The sequence below is a fragment of the Neospora caninum genome, chromosome X (assembly GCF_000208865.1).
Source record: "Neospora caninum Liverpool complete genome, chromosome X".
Taxonomy (NCBI): Eukaryota; Apicomplexa; class Conoidasida; order Eucoccidiorida; family Sarcocystidae; genus Neospora; species Neospora caninum.
The window spans coordinates 5,237,112-5,252,780 of record NC_018396.1 but is presented as its reverse complement, the minus strand read 5'-3'; the positions used below and the strand labels follow the sequence as shown (position 1 = coordinate 5,252,780).

The 15,669-nt window shown below is 53.1% G+C and overlaps 2 protein-coding genes across 2 annotated transcripts; one reads left to right on the top strand and one right to left on the bottom strand.

Moving 5' to 3' along the window:
* Positions 1 to 2,412: 2,412 nt before the first annotated feature.
* NCLIV_050900 (conserved hypothetical protein) lies at positions 2,413 to 7,260 on the top strand (the record flags this gene model as incomplete). The annotated part of the gene is made up of 9 exons (XM_003884644.1): positions 2,413 to 2,511; positions 3,653 to 3,819; positions 4,243 to 4,345; positions 4,685 to 4,774; positions 5,278 to 5,311; positions 5,643 to 5,770; positions 6,188 to 6,253; positions 6,864 to 6,903; positions 7,187 to 7,260. 9 exons carry the CDS (start codon positions 2,413 to 2,415, stop codon positions 7,258 to 7,260), a joined length of 801 nt encoding a protein of 266 aa, XP_003884693.1.
* A 525-nt stretch (positions 7,261 to 7,785) lies between these two features.
* Positions 7,786 to 13,686, bottom strand: NCLIV_050895 (putative KR domain domain-containing protein; the record flags this gene model as incomplete). The annotated part of the gene is made up of 1 exon (XM_003884643.1): positions 7,786 to 13,686. The coding sequence occupies one exon, from the start codon at positions 13,684 to 13,686 to the stop codon at positions 7,786 to 7,788; it is 5,901 nt and encodes a 1,966-aa protein (XP_003884692.1).
* Positions 13,687 to 15,669: the final 1,983 nt, after the last annotated feature.

The following is a 15,669-nucleotide window of genomic DNA, read 5'->3' as shown; positions in this document are numbered from 1 at the left end:
CTTCCGTACTAGTCACTCACCTTACGAATGGAAGCCGCCGGGCTAGTCCAAGCGACAAGAAGAGCTCGCCGGGCTAGTCCAAGCGACAAGAAGAGCTCGCCGGGCTAGTCCAAGCGACAAGAAGAGCTCGCCGGTCACGCTCACGTATTCAGCTTGAGGAGGGTCCACTCGAAGACGGTAGACAGTTGATGGAGCAATCGATGCGGATTCATCAATCAGAGACGCCCACATCTGTTGTAGAAGTGTCATGGATGTTCCGCTGTCGCGTGTAGGTCTCCTCAGAATGCCGCCTTTGATCGAGACGCAGAGAAAGTGCTTCCGCTTGTTAGGGGTGCTCCGCCATCAAAGCTTGCAGCTAAAACCAGATCAGCCATTGGTTGTGCTCGGCGTGAGGCGGGAACCGATACAAGAGTGCTTCTGCTCTATGAGCCTACCTTGCCTTTCTCGGGGTCGATAGACTGACGAGCTTCTTGTAGATGGCTGTTTCCGGCCCATAACGCCCATCGTTTCGATATCACTATTTGTTGATGCGTTAGAAATCCCTGCTGCAAGTAATGCACTTTGACAACCGGCGGTTGTCCTGAGACGTCAATCAGCTTTAAGGGACAACCACCACCCCAATGGACTGCTTTAAGACGGCCGAAACGTATCCATCTCAACTGAAAACAAGATTCACCCCCGCTGTTCTAAGACCCAATCGCGGAGATATTTCAAAGGTATGCCAAGTAGTTATGAAGGTAGAAGACGTTTGCCCATGCCTTCTGCTGTCAGGCTAACTGTTTCTCTGCGGTGCTCCCTATTTGGTCCCCCGGAAGAACACACACAATTTTGGCGTGTCCTACCGAAGAGCGGAACACATGGCCTTCAAAGTGAAGGGCAGCCGGAGTTGGGGGTGGAGTGAACAAAAGTTTCGGGTGTCGCTGTGAGGCGCCCGTTCCGAGCAGGAATGTCTCACACTGGATGAGCTTACATGGAAGCATCTTCGTTTTTCAGCATCAGGAACTAATGGACTGCAGTTGTCTTCACACCTGCAAGTGGAGATAATTTTCAAAGCCAAACCAACCGTACACTTCTCATCTACGCCAGCTAAACCTCTCTTTCATCGGTTTCTCTTCTCCGGCTGTGCTCCGAATGTAACTCTCTATGTCCTCGATATGTACCAGGAGGTACGCCAAGGGAGTTGGTGAGGTTAGCATTGATCAGCAGTGCATCCCACTGCAGTTTCGTTTTGTGGCGGTTCCAAAAATGTTCGTGATCGAAACCTGACCGATTCGAGTCACTATGCCGCTAGGCTCTTGGTTGAACACCGCGCCGCACATGAATACAGCCTGATCGTAGGCAATATAAGATACAATACAAAGAATCGTTTTAATGTTACATCAGATACGTAGTATCCTCCAAGCAGCCAAGGTTTTTTAGGGGGGGCCCAAGAGGGCCAGAGAAGAGGCGAAGAACACGGCCGGCACGCCCAGTCCTGTTTTTTCCTGGTTCGTTTGGTAGGCAGGCACCTCAACGCATGCAAAGTGCCGACCCATGAGGTTACCACTCGTCCAGGAAAACTGAGACACACGTCGCGTCCCTCTGAAAGTGGTAGATGCCGCTTGTCTTCGCCACGTTTAGGGACGTCTTTTCAACAGTTCTCAGTTCCCCAACTAGCGAGAGTTTCCAGAAACATCTGGGAAGCTTTGTCGAACCGCTGTCCGTGATCTCGCTCTAAGTCACGCCGTCCACAGCCCCTTGGAGGGTGGAAACCTGAACAGATCCTCATTGTTTGCCTCCACCTTCGCCAGTGCATTGGATGAAATATCTCGTATTACTTCTTCGACCGACGTGGGGAAAAGTGATTAATCCTGGTTACTTGGTTCTGGGGAAAAGGATTAATCCTGGTTGCTGCGTTTCTGCTGGCCGAGTGGTCGGCAGGGGCGGCCAGCTGCCGCATGCATGCAAGCTGCATTCCACTATCCGGTCGATCGTCGATTTCTCGTCGCTCGCCAATAGACAGAAACAACATCCACTATCCTTTAGGGCGATATTATTCGTTCTTTCTACACCTGTGTTGTGTGACTAGAATAAACTCCATCTTTTGGAATGTGACTTATTTTCCTAGATCCAGTGCCGGTACGACGCCACGGCCGACCCGCCTGGTAACTGCGGAGTCGTCGAGGTAGACGTCATTCATGAATACCCTTCTGATAGAGTAAACGCCTCTTCACCTTGGCAAAGGTTTCAATTTCCACTGCAACTGCCGTTTCTTCCTGTACGTGCGTGGAGCGCAAGATGGATTCAGAACAGTCGTCCGGCATTCGTGATGTGTCTGATGGAGGCAGGGGACAAGAAACTCTTTCGATGAGATCGTCGTCCCGTCAAAGAACAGGACCAGGAGAGGCCGGTGCTCCTGCGGCCCGCCAAAAAATGAGTAACGGAGGTGAACTGCCCACTCTACGTGGTGAAGAGACTGCCGTTCCGCCCGAGGCAATTAGTTATAAACCGGCACCTGAGGAGATTTACAAGGTGAGCATCACGTTCCACCCCTTCTATTCCTTCCCTTCACAGCTGCCACAGAATGCTCCCAGTAACCATCTACACTATAGGGTTCCCGAATGCAACCTAGCGACCGCGCTGCCGGAACAAAGGCTGCCGAAGGGGGCTCTTCCGGTGTGAACAGTGCGAACTCCGGCAGTAAGAGTCACGTTCCCCTTTTCGAAGAGGAATCTTGCAGGGCCCTATAGCCACAGAGACTGGCCAACTGGACCTAGCAACGAGCGAATCGTGGCTGGTACAGGTTACGGGCATTCTCACCTTGTGTGAGCCAGTGTCTGTATACTCAATCATCTCGCTGGTCCAGACGCGGCTTTTCGGCGGGCTGGCACCGGCATGACGTAACGCAAACACTTTCACCAACTCGGAGATAAATAATGGCGCCGGAACCATGCTGCCAAGGTTTGGAAGTTCAGGTCGAGTGCATCCCAGGATACCACAGCTACGCAGATTTTTTCGGGCTATTCCGGAGGGGTTGAAAACCTCAGGGGGGTAGCGGTAGCAGCCGTTTGTGTGTGGGGGGAGGCCAGACCAGTTAACTAGGGAGAGGGACGCGAAAGGGACAAGGTCTCCGCAAATGCATGCGGGTAAAACAGAAGCAATATACACAGAATCAGCTGGCGCGAACTCGCCATAACTTTGGTTCGATACTACGCGAGCAGCGATGGATTCTTTGCCAACTCTCCGTGGCTTTCTCCGCTCTGATCGGAAACTCGCCTGCTGGGTGTCGGTTCCATGATTTCGTACCCGTCCTCGAGCTAATGAGCGGTCCGTGGGGGCAGTGCATTCTGCCTTTTCTCCGACCGATGGGCACTATCCTGCAACAGGAACAGCTTCTGTTTTGTGTACTCCGTTGGAAGCATGAACTCCCAGCGAAGCGCTTCGGGTCACAGCGGAACGCGGGGCGTCCCAGCCACTTTCAGGCGCTCTTTACACCAAACAGGGGCCTCACGCAAAGTGCGTTTCCCAGAGCGCCTGTAGTCTTGCGCAGTTTGGCCGTAGGGGGAGCAGGCGCTTTTCCCTGCCACTGAAGACTCGGATCATGGATTCTCCGTCGGTATTGTGAGCCTTGACCATTGGGTCTGCGCCTCGATGTGGTGACCGTGTTTTGCAGCCGATTGGCAATGGCGCGTTTGTCCGACTGATTTTTGGAGATCTGCCTCTCACGCCCTACGAGGTGGCTGAGGCGGCGAAGGTGAAGGAGGCGTTAAAGAACGAACCGAACATGTTTGTTGGCACCGTTTTTTCCGACGACCGTTACCTAATTCGTTTTCTGCAAGGGTAGGCAACTCTGTGGGGTGACAAAGACTGTTATCTTCCCGTCACCTCCCGACACTCTTACCGTCCTTAGGAGGTTTGCGTGATTTTCCGTGCAGGGCTTTGACCCGTTTCCGTGCGTAGATTACAAATGTACAGCTTAGAGGCTATGGGAAGGAAACGTAGCGTGTAACCATTTTTCAGCAGATGAAGCGACGGAAAGCATAACGGGAAGCCAGCATTTGTCGAACGTTCACTGCGTCTCTCTTCTGACGGCGCCTCGCTTCGACGGGGTCGTCTCGAGACAGCGTTTCGGGTGTTTGCCGATGCGTTTTCGTCTCCAGTGTTTCCACGCCATGCTACAGAGTACTCCCGACACTCGCCAAAGCAAAACGTGACGTTCTACACGGTAGGAGCGTGTGGACGTCCCTTTTTGTTTCGGTTCAGGAACGACTGGGACATTGAAAAATGCATCGTGGACATGCGGAGGCATCTTATCTGGCGCAGCACCCATCTGCCGGTCCCCGTGGCCACGGTTTTGCCGCTTTTGGTGAGCGCGCCTCACGTTGAGCAACTCTCCGCCACTCCATATCCGCTGTTTCTTCCAACCAATTGGGACCCCGCAGGAGGGTTGCCTGGAAGTCCGTCATTCCGAACTCGCGGTTTGCTAAGGCTGCACAGGCTTCCTCGGGTTTAATTTCGTTTCGTACCCCTGACGCTGGTGGGTAGCTTCCCGCTACATCGGGATGGCTGCATTCTGGCAGTGCTTGGAGTTGCAGTTCCTATTTTAGGTAGATATCACAGGACGCGGCAATGTAGTGTCTGAATTCTGGTTGTGGCATGCATGTCAGTCTTTTTGCGACGCAGTTGTGCGGCGTGTTTCCTGCAGCCCAAAGGGTATTGCTACGTTTTCGGCCGAGACAAGTGTCTTCGGCCCATTTTCATCATTCGCTGCAAAGAGTTCGTCAATGCGGACCCGGTGAGGCTCCAGTGGACATACGACGGTGCCAGGAACTCGCACAAAAGTCCAGAGGCGGCTCTTCCCCTGTACTGTCTGTCCTTGTTTGTGTTTCAGTTGCGTATGTGTTCCTGCGTTATAGATGCTCAGTCGAGTATCTCTATCGCGCGCAACCCCGGTTGTCTGGCGCAACCACTATAGGTGTAGAGCAGACTTTAAGTCACTCTCGTGAACGGCAGGATCGGCAGACTGGCACACGGACAACATCTTGTGCTGTATTCTGTCGACCGCGCCTTCTGCGACGCGAGGGTCGTGCTGTGCCCCGGCGATCGAGAGACCACGGGCCATCCTTGGCAGCAGTCTTGCGCAAGGCAGACGCTTCCGTAAATGGATGCCTCACGGTGGCTAGGACTTGTGAGCCGTTGCAGTAGTACGCCTTTTTGGGGTGGTTCCGATTCCGTATTATGTTTGGCCTGTTTCCCGTGAGACAGTCGCTCCTGCTGACTGTATCCTTGCCTTCGCAGAACGCGGTGCTTCCTGTCGTGCTCGTCTGGATGGGTAAGGGCTGGGGGTTCAAAGCCTACCGTCTGAGCTGCCCTCTCTTCACTTAACACGTGCCCGAGGTCTACACCTCGCATGCACGTCAGAGCTTCGCGCGTCAGTGTCTTCGAAAACTGTGGCTGACAGAACGAGTTTCTTTCGTACGGGAGGCAAAAGTCAATATGCAGACGCGTCAGTCTGCCTGCAAGGCGTAACGTAGTTTTCTACCAAAGAAAAACACAGGCTATGTAGAAGGAAAGAGTTAGACATCGTACACGCAGGTTGCCCTCGGGCACGGTCTTCCTAGTCGGACAGTCAACAGGACGTGTGTCTCGTACTTTTCCCGCAGAGACGATGATCCACAAGCTGCTTGTGAAGAACAAAGTGGAACAGTGGCGCGTCATCATTGACCTGGATCAGTGCTCCGCCTTCAGTACCCCAATGGCGATTCTCAAAGAGATAGCGGACACGCTGACGGTAAGTGTGGCCAGCGCGCAGCGGAAATACCCTGATTCGCGTCTATTTCACAGCGCTCCGTTTTCGGACGTTTGAAGCGTGGTGACTATGCAGTTACGTCGTTGACCAGGTATCTGGTCACTGAAGAAACATAGTAGAAGCTTCCGCTACCTTCGTGTCTGTGCGATGTTCGCGCTTGTCGTTTGCCTCGAGATCTGACTTGTGCGATATCTGTGAAACTTGTTTACGGGACCCTGGAAGACCAGAAACGCGGCGGTTCACATGCGGCACCACTTTCCAGCATTTCGGTTCCTAGAAAAAAGGACTGCGTATGTATTCCTGAACTTTTTCATGTCGTGCCTGCAGCGGAACTATCGGGGGCGCCTGAGCCAAATGCTGATCATCAATTCTGGCTTTGTTTTTTGGGGCCTCTGGCAGCTTATCAGCGTTGTCTTGCCGGAGCGAACAAAGCAAAAAATTGCCTTGTATACATCCAACTTCCAGGTAACTTGAGACGTTCCTCTTCGCGGAGTCACCAGGAGGACCTCTTCCTAATGCTGAGTTTGTTTTGGGGTAGCCCTAATTACGGTATCATGTCAGGGTTCCATAGTTGGAGACTCGTGCAGCGGTAATGGCAAGCGCATGTCACGCACAGAGTTGGCGGGGCGTCGCCGACACTGATTTCGTCGGACTTAGTTCTGCTCGCTTCCACGGCGACACTGCTGGCCTGAGGAGCAGGTTTGCGCAGAGCGAAACGAAAAAAAGGCCCGACCCGCCAGGCGAACCAGTCATACGAAGCGCGGTGGATGGGGGGACACACATCGGATGCTCAGCAAGAAAGGAGCTCACGGAATAGGATATAAATGGCATCTCGCTGCAGATGGACTGCTGGCCCGGATGTCTCCTGCACCATTCGACGGGCCGATGTGAGAAGCGTGATGTTGTATGTATAGAAATCAGGGGTAGCGTGGTCTTTTGTTCTCCAGTGCATTCGACTACGTTCTTCTTTACGATACCGTAGAAGGCGTGCGAGTTCCCAATTGAGGCTGCACCAAGTAGTGAAACAGTAAGGCGCTGAACCCTCCTTTCTGGTGTCGCGTGTGTGTGACCACAGGCTGACTTGTTTTCCCATGTTAACAGAAACCAAGTAGAAGGTGAGCAGTAGCAAGATGAGGTACTCGAGCTATTCTTCATTAGAACGTTCTCCGTCTCGCTCTTTGGTAATGCTCTGTATGGCTACAAACGAGAGTCTCTTTTGTCTGGTTAACAATCAAGGACACCTGAGCAGAGTGCGAAGCAGGTTATATATCGCCTTTCTCTCCATGATTCGTTACCTGGTCAAAATCGACACAGCCGTTTCGAAGGATCGGAGATAACATGCAATAACCGGCTATGCTGTGTGTGTGTGTGCCTGCGCTAACTGTGTCCCTCTTATAGAGCGCTATGGGGGAAGCTGCTCTAACGTCACGGACTTCGACAGTATCTCCATGCCGCCTGGACCCTTTTCATGAGCGTCTTCGATTTTTAACAGCAGCTTCAGCCCCTGCTTGCAGGCGAAAAAGAATGCAATCGTTACCGACATGTGTGTGTATGCCTGTCAACCGCGTCTGTGCCCCATGTGGCAGTCCCCGATGTGGCACCAACACACGGTGCAACAAAGTATCAAACTTTGTCATGTTTTTAGTGAGCGTGTGTGTCTCGGAGTGTATTTGTTGAAAAGTCCGACTTTTTGTTATCTGTTGAGATCATGGTCACTCGCACCACAAAAAGGTTTATAGTTTGAGTTTGAAAGTCTCCTTTTTTATCGTTTGACCCCCATACGTGCAGTGGTCTGCAGTGTCGTGTCAAAGTTTGGTACTCACCGATCACTTAATTAGGGGCACCTCCCGACGTCGACGCGGGAAGCAAATGGCAGTCCTGCTCAAGACTTTCGCTCATGCAGTTCTCCTTTGTGGAGAGTAAATGGAAATGTTTCCGTCCCCCTGAAAACGATCAACCCGTCGATGACCAAGCATCCCGCCTTTCCAAAACAGTCGTCATGCAACACGAACACTCCTACTAACCGAGCTTTGCCGACCAGTGCCTGCTACCATCGTGCGCGTGCTAGGAGCTTGGTTTCTAATCCCAAAGCCGAGGGCCACAGCTACCGCTGTACCATTTTCACTGAATATCTCTACGTCGCACCTCCCCCGGTTCCCTCCTTCGCCTTCATTGAGGCTAATGCTGTTTTTGCGGTGCCGTATCACGCACCAGCATTCACTGAACGGGACGTACGGACAAACCCATAAGTTGTTCACATGAATCGTCTGGTCATCTTCTACAGGGGAGCGCGGCTGGGTGTCAGAAGCGCGTCCTGAGGACTCCGGGTGGCGGAAAAAACAGGTTGCGGCTACCCCCAAGCTCACTGTCACCAGCCGAGCCAATGCTGCGGACAGTTGTGAACAGTTGACGCCGCCTTCACGGGGGTTCTGTGGCACTCGAATACGACACAAAATGTGCCGTTTCCCCCAGTACACCTCCTGGAGATCAGCCTTCGTAGACAAATGTCTTGCAGCTTGGGTGACTTTAATCTTGCAAGGCCACACACCAGCACTGCGTGTGCGAAGCCACGCTTCTGGCAGTTTTACTGCTGGAAGCCACCGGATGCGAGAAAGAGATGACACGGCTGGTTCGGTTTTCCCCAGTGCTGCTGCGTTGGTGACAAAGCAGCAGGCAGCTTTCTCACGTGGACGCTTGGAACCTTGCTCGCACTCTATTCTTATCGAACAAACCTGTGTTTTGACATTCTCTACACAGACAACCGCCGCTTGCGCGGTGGTCTTCAACGAGCGTGAAAGTGGTTCCCCGTGCCCCGTGTCGAACGGGAGAACGGAAGAAGAGGACGCTTGCGAGGGCGCAACAATATCACAAAACAACAGCCACGAGCTGGCGACGACCGCAGCTTTGCTCTGCTGCTCGAGTCCTGTCATAATAAATAGTTCCACTGCTATTTCTAGACTTGGCCAATACTTTGGCGACGATGCCTCTAAACTTCGTGAGAGTGACGGAGCAGGATCGGGCAGTCCTGGTTCGCCGCGACGTCTGTAGCTGCTGGAACAGGTCTGCTGCCTGTTGACAGTTTCATCCTTGCAGCCCTTCTCATTCTCTTCCCCCTTTTGAGGCGAAGCTGCACATAGTGTTCGACCAGCTTGTTTTGGCCCATGCATCGCCGCTGTCTGCAAGTGGTTAATCACAGGGTGGTCGGGAGGCGGTGCTTCGGCGCGAAGACGACCCTCAGGTATTCCCAGCCTTCCAGCACCACAACTTGAGAACCCCTCGAGTGGAGGAAGTCGGAACAACAGACGTTTCCACCACGGTGTTAGTCCTCCTAAATTTGCATCGGCTCCACAAGGCTCGACAACTGCAGCTCGAGGGGACGACCTACTTGCCGATTCACAAGGGACGAGAAGCTGCGGCGACGGGGTGCTTCCGGTAAAACTAAACAGACGTAACGGTGAGCGATTGATGGGATGAAGCGAGGGCCACCCAACCAACAGGTGTACGCCATCGTGGGCGGAGCAACCAATACAGATCAGTTTTCTGGCTTTCATTGCATGCGCTGCGGTTTCCACTGCACGGTGAATCCGTTGCTTTTTCGGTACGAGAGGATCCCAATATTCGGCTGTTCTAATCAGCGTATCCGTTGCTAAACGCCCGGAAACTGTCGAGATATACAGGCACGTAGCGTTATGCAACGTGATACGCGTGGTGATTTGCCCCAACCGCTTGCTCGGCTCCGGGCGGAATCCAAATTGGTCCATCATCAGTTCCGCTTCTCCGTCTTTGGCCGGGTTTCCATGAGCATCCTTCTCCCATGCATGCTGAATGATGGGGCTTGGACAACTTACACGGCGTGCTTTTATGAATGAACACCCTTGGAGAACATCTGTGGAATGACAAATGGGGTGAGACTCCGGTGTTTCGAAGTCCCCCCGCGAACATGTGCCTCGGCCACACCCGGGAAACGAATAGTCAAGGGCTCCCGACTCACTCTTGGGGGTCGCATCCAATCCAAACAACACCGGTGAGCGCTCGTACGCTTGCGCCCGGCCACAGAAACCGGCTGTGCCGTAGCCGCTTTCGTGAAGGCTGCTTGAGTTCATGTTTTCCCATGCCATTGGTTCCTTGCGACCAGCACAGCTGCGGGTTTCGGAAGCGAGAAGCTCTACGAGTTCGAGTGCATCTTCAAGAGAGAGGATGCCGGATACGGCGGCTGCAGCAATCTCACCAATGCCAAGCCCCATGACAGCGGTAGGCTTCCCTTCTTGCTGCCACAGGTGACGCGCCAGTGCCCACTGTAAGCTGAAGAACATCAAAGCTTCTATGTGTGGGGATGCCAGAGCGTCCTGAGCGCTTTGAAACTCTGCAGCTGTAGACGGATACAGAAGACGGCTCAAACGTTCAGGGAGGCGATTCCCTAACGCTTGTTCAACTTGCTCCAAAAGAGAGGCGAAGGCCCGGTCTGTACAGTAGAGACCACGTCCCACTGACAGCAGTCCCCATACGTCGTCACAAAATAACCAAACCGCTCTGTCCTCTCCTCCTATTTTGCGTTGGGAACCAGGAGTTGATGGCATGTGAAGGGAATCGTGACAGTCAGCTTTAACTGTGCCCTGCATAACAGCTGGTGACCCCTCAAAGTCCACTGGGTCGCTTTTGTCCGATTTGTGCCAGCGTCGTCTGGTAGAAGATTCGATAATCACGCATCCTGATGTTCTGTCGGATCCAAAAGAGCTAATGCCTCCAACTAAAGGACGACCGTGTTTCTCGTCTCTTTTTCCGTTCGGGCCGTATACGTGGTCCGGGGACTGACGAAAAGCGAGAAGGTCCATCTTCTTGCAGGGGAACATTAGAAATCCACAAGGCAGGAGTCCTCTTTTGACGTCGGGATGCAGACTCTGGAGACGAGGAATCGGTGCAGCGTATCCATGCTCCAGCATCAACACTAATTTGGCTAGAGTCGCGAGGCCAGAGGTTTCCCCTGTGTGCCCGATGTGCAAAGCGGCATTTCCTAAAACGAGTGGGGAGTTCGACTGGGTGAGATCTCTAGGACCGAAAATAGCAGCCATTGATGCCACTGTAGAAGCATCTTCCGGTTGCGTTCCTGTTAGCCTGTCCGTTTCCCATATAGCAACTGTTCTTGGATCGACCTTACCCATCTTGAGAGCCTCAGTCATCGTTTTTTCTCGTAACCTTGCGTCTGCCGCGCTCCACTGTGGTGAAACAGGTACCTCTCCTCGGCCCATACGGATTAAAGAAACGCCCTTTAATATGGCCATTGGGCTGTTCCCATTTTCTCGGGCTACGGGCAAACGCTGCAAAACGACAGAAACAATGCCTTCGCCCCGAGGCACAGCACATGTGTCTCTGCCAGGGAGAATATAGAGATCGCGGCCTCGGAAACGGCGTGATGTGGGACTGGTACATGAGAAGGGCGTATCATTGGGGCATACCGGGAGCAGCGATCCTGCTGCGACGACTACGGCTGGACACATGGCATCCTTTCCTCGCAGGTGTTCCCATCCGAGAGCCAATGCGATCAGTGAGGCGCTATCACTGCCATCAATGGGCACCGCCACGCCGGTTAAACTCAGATGGTAAGACAGAAAGCTCGCGGCTAAGCAACTGTCACTGCGTTGCGGATGCTGAAAGCCGGATGTGTTAATGGACGGTGGAAGGGAGGTCTGCATTCGGCTACCTGAAGATGTAGCGAAGACGGCGATGGGAGTACCGGACGAGTCCGCCTGTGGTTCCATGTTGAGTTTGCATAGTGCTTCGTACGTTGTCTCTAAAAGCAATCGATGACACGGATCGGCGGCCAAAGCTTCTGTGAAAGATAATCCGAAGAAGTGGTTGTCGAATGTGTCACGGCTGCTCAACCAACAGACGCCTGGCCTGGGGTAGAGGCCGGTGCCAAGAGATTGCGATTCTGCGGGAAACTCTCTGCTTTTCGCACAATTCCGGAAGCATTCGTCACATGCTGCCGAATCCCCCGGAATCCAATGCCCGGCATCGCTTTGTAGAGCAGCCCAGAAAGCGTCCAGAGAGTCGCAGCGACCGGGAAGTCGGAGCGCCAAGCTGACCAGCGCGCAGTCATCTACCGCAGTCGAGAGACAAGGAAAAGACAGAGGCACAGCGGAGGGCGTGCCCGTTAGACAGGCAGCCACCTGCGTAACAAGTAAAGCCGAAATGGTATCAATTGTTGCGTCAGCCTCAAGGAAGGTTGGTTCTATGTTGACGCAAAAGCGTTGCTGCAGAGCCTGCCTCAGCTCGACAGCTGCGAGAGAATCAAGCCCAAGGGAGACCAATGACTCATCAGTAGGCAGGTTGTTACCTTCGAAGACAACGTAGCAAGCGGCGACCTCTAGGACTTCCCTCCTAACCAACTGCGCCAAGATCGCCAGAAGTTCGTCCTGTCGGTATACCCCGCTCGCGTCCATAGACGGGGACACCGGGATAACGCGGGATTGGGCCGGACTTGTTCTCATTTTGACACTGCCAGCAGACGAGCCTCTTGTGTCTTCGGCTGATCCCGAGTAAAGTAGAGCAGATTCTCGGTCAAAGTCCCCCAGTTCGCGCATGATGACAGGATCCGCGTTGAAGCAAGCAACAACAGGACCAACGACAGTCTGGTTCTTGAGAATCGCACTCACGGCGGCTAAAGGATTTCGAACACTAGAAACTCCTCCTTTTTCTAGCCAGCGACGAACGATTTGTGCCGAAGTCCCGCTTGATCCATCGGTCCAAGGGGCCCACTGAATGCTTGTAGCCACAAGGCCGAGATGCCTCCTGTAGTACGCAAGTGCGTCTAGAGAGGCATGAACTGCAGCTGATAGTGACTGGCTGATGCTGCCAAACAGGGATGAAATACTGGAGAAAAGAATAAAGAAATCCAATTCGACCTCCATACCGAACTGTCCCAAAGCATGATGAATCGACCACGCTCCTGCGGCCGTCCTCAACATGTCGTGTACCGAGTTGGTTGTTAGGTTCGCGAGCAGACTGTCGAGCTTCTCTCCCACGCTGTAGAAAATGCCGCGAACGTGAGGAAAATGTAGATCTTCTTTAAGCCTCTTAAACAACGCGACAACCTCTCCAGGTTGATCTGGCTGACAGATCACTTCCTGGATCAGGGTCCGTGACCGTAGTTGGCCATTCTTCACCCAGGACTCATGAGGGGTTTTCATCCCTGCGGTGCAAGCGGCTGCTTCCTTACACGCGCGAACTACAACAATGTGCGAAGCACCTTCATCTGAAAGCCACCGTCTGAGATGTTGCCATGTGCTGCCCGATCCGCAGTCAAAGACAATCACTGTCCCTGATCGGATGTTCGATGCTGCCTTGTTCCCGAGCGCTGCGTCGGAGGAGGCAGTCGAGACAGTAGGCTGAGGGTTTCCGCTGCTTGGGGATGCCTTGTTGAAGAACATGGGGCTCGGCAGGCTGCAGACTACACTCCCGGCGTGTAAATAACCCGAAACAAACTCCACGGCATTAACGTCTGGTCTACAAGACGCCTTTCGTTTGCTGGAATCCATTGGGCTGGGCAACATTTGTGTGGTCACTGCCTCGGTCATGGGGGCAAAAGCCAAGGAGCAATGTTGTTGGCCCAATCGGTGCGCGTGATCGAAAAAGACATGCAGTATCGGCTGCATTTGAGGCGCTGTTCTCTGTCGGAGAATCTCGCAAGAGCGTGCAAGGTTTTTGCAAAATTTTTCTGCATGGTAAGGATGGGCAGCAAGATCTAACGTACAGTGCACGTATGTGACATCAAGTCGCCACCCTAGTCTTGACTCGGGATGACAAGCAACGAGGTCCACGAAGGAACCACCATGCTTGAGCAAGTACAGCAGATGGTTGTTACTGGACTCGAATTCTTTCTTTAGTGCCCAGACTACCATATCAATACTTGAATGCCCGATTTCCCGCCTCAACACACTTCTCAGGTCCGGCCGATCATAACACCATATTGCTGCACGTGGAACTTGGTAGTGAACCAGTGCCTGGATCTGCTCCTCCGTGCAAACAATTGCAAATGTCTTCACGCCCAGAGTCTGAAAGTGGGTGGCTGCTACGAGCCCTACTCCGCAGCCTGCTCCGACGATGAGGACTCGCGACACCGGCTCCACAGGAGGCGTCGCAAGAGGAGGGGCCTGTTCCTGGGCCCAGAGCAATAATGCCAGCTGTGGAGGGAGGGCAGCAGCTAATTCATAAGAAAACGACGGTGGAACAGGGTGCAATAGGGAGCCAGGAATGTCCGCAATCTCGAACTGAGGCCGGGGCACGATTCCACAGACGATGTCTCCAACTGTGAGGTGTTCGCTCTCCACACCGAGCTCAAGCAGAATCCCGCTGCAGCCGCAGAGGCATGAACCGTTTCCTGGACCTTGAGCACAAAATTAAAAAAGCGAAACTGTCAAGCCTCACACTAAGTCACAGGAGGGCACCACTTCCCGGTGCTGTCGAAGTGCTGCTCTTAAATATTTTAGTGGAACGTCTTTCGTTCTCAGATTACAAACATCATGCATTTGACAGCGTCCTTGAAACGGGCTCCAGTGACTAGAGACGTGGACAATCCAAGTCTGTTCTTGTTAGCATGTGACGACCTTCATGCACGTTACATTGCTGCGACTGAACACGTAATCGGGTCGTTTATAACGTATCTAGGTGTAGCCATAGGAATTTTCTGCGCGGTGCACCAGGGTTTTTTGCAAAGGGGGGTGAGGGGAGAGGGATGAGGTAAACATAAGAAAAGGACAGGGCTCTGGCTCCCTTAGTTAAGCCTTACTCGAAGCTGGTATCGCTTCTATTGGGAATATCTCATCAAGACAGACGGCTAGGAGGCGTACACGACAAGCTTTGTTGGCTGGTTCAACGAGACATGGGAACTCGGGAGTGGCCGACGGTCTTTCCTCGGCTTTGCTGGTTAGACCCAAATAGTGGTCGTAAGCAGGAAAACTTTCTTCAAAGCCAAGGTGAAGGGGGAGCAGACGCGGGGCAAAAATGCGCGTTCTGCGGATTGCAAACTCCGTTTCGTCAACAATACCAGCTTCAATCATACCAAGCAGCTTCGATGTGGCACTAAGCGTTTCTGTTAGTGTGCCGTTTGCCGCGAAATCCATCAAATAAACTGGCGCTGTCCGGCCTGATAAGCTTTCGATCTCCAGCCGGCAAGCACGAACAAATCCAGTGATACCAGCATTATTTGGAGAAGCATTCAAGAGAGAGCCAACCGATTCAACGTGAAAACAGCCCTGAGTCACAAAGAGAATTCGTGGCAAAAGAGCCGATTGACGGGCCATTCGCCCGTACGCTTGGAGGATCAGAAGTGTCCTGGCAATGACTTCAGTTGCGTCTGTCATACAGCGTCCAGCCTCTGAGGTATAAGTAGCCACGATTGCTGTCCAGGTCTCGGCTTTCAAAACCGACTCCACCTGTTCCGGTGCCTTCAGTTCTTCCACGCTACAAAATGTCATTCGGACACCAGGCAGAAACATATCCACAGAGAAGTTGCGAAAGCTCGGCTGGGTCTTGGGGGAAGTGAGGACGAGCCACTTCGTGGGAGGAGCTTGTTCACCACGGAGCGCAGGCGCCGCCGGCGAAATGTTGTCGAGTTCGAGCAGGAACTCCCAACCCATTTCCCAGAAACACGGTCCTTCCTTGCCACTGTGGTCACCCGCGGAGCCTAAAGAATTGTTCTGTGGAGCTATTCTTCCAACGTAGAAACATTTCTTGTTCCACTGCACCAGTTCTTGCTTCCGAAGCAACCGCTCAGTACCAGTGTCAGACGACACTTGAACAGCCACCTGTGCATATGTTCCTCCGAAACCCAACGAAGTTACAAGCGCGATAGTATCCTTCGGCGAGGAAGAAGCTGGCAACGG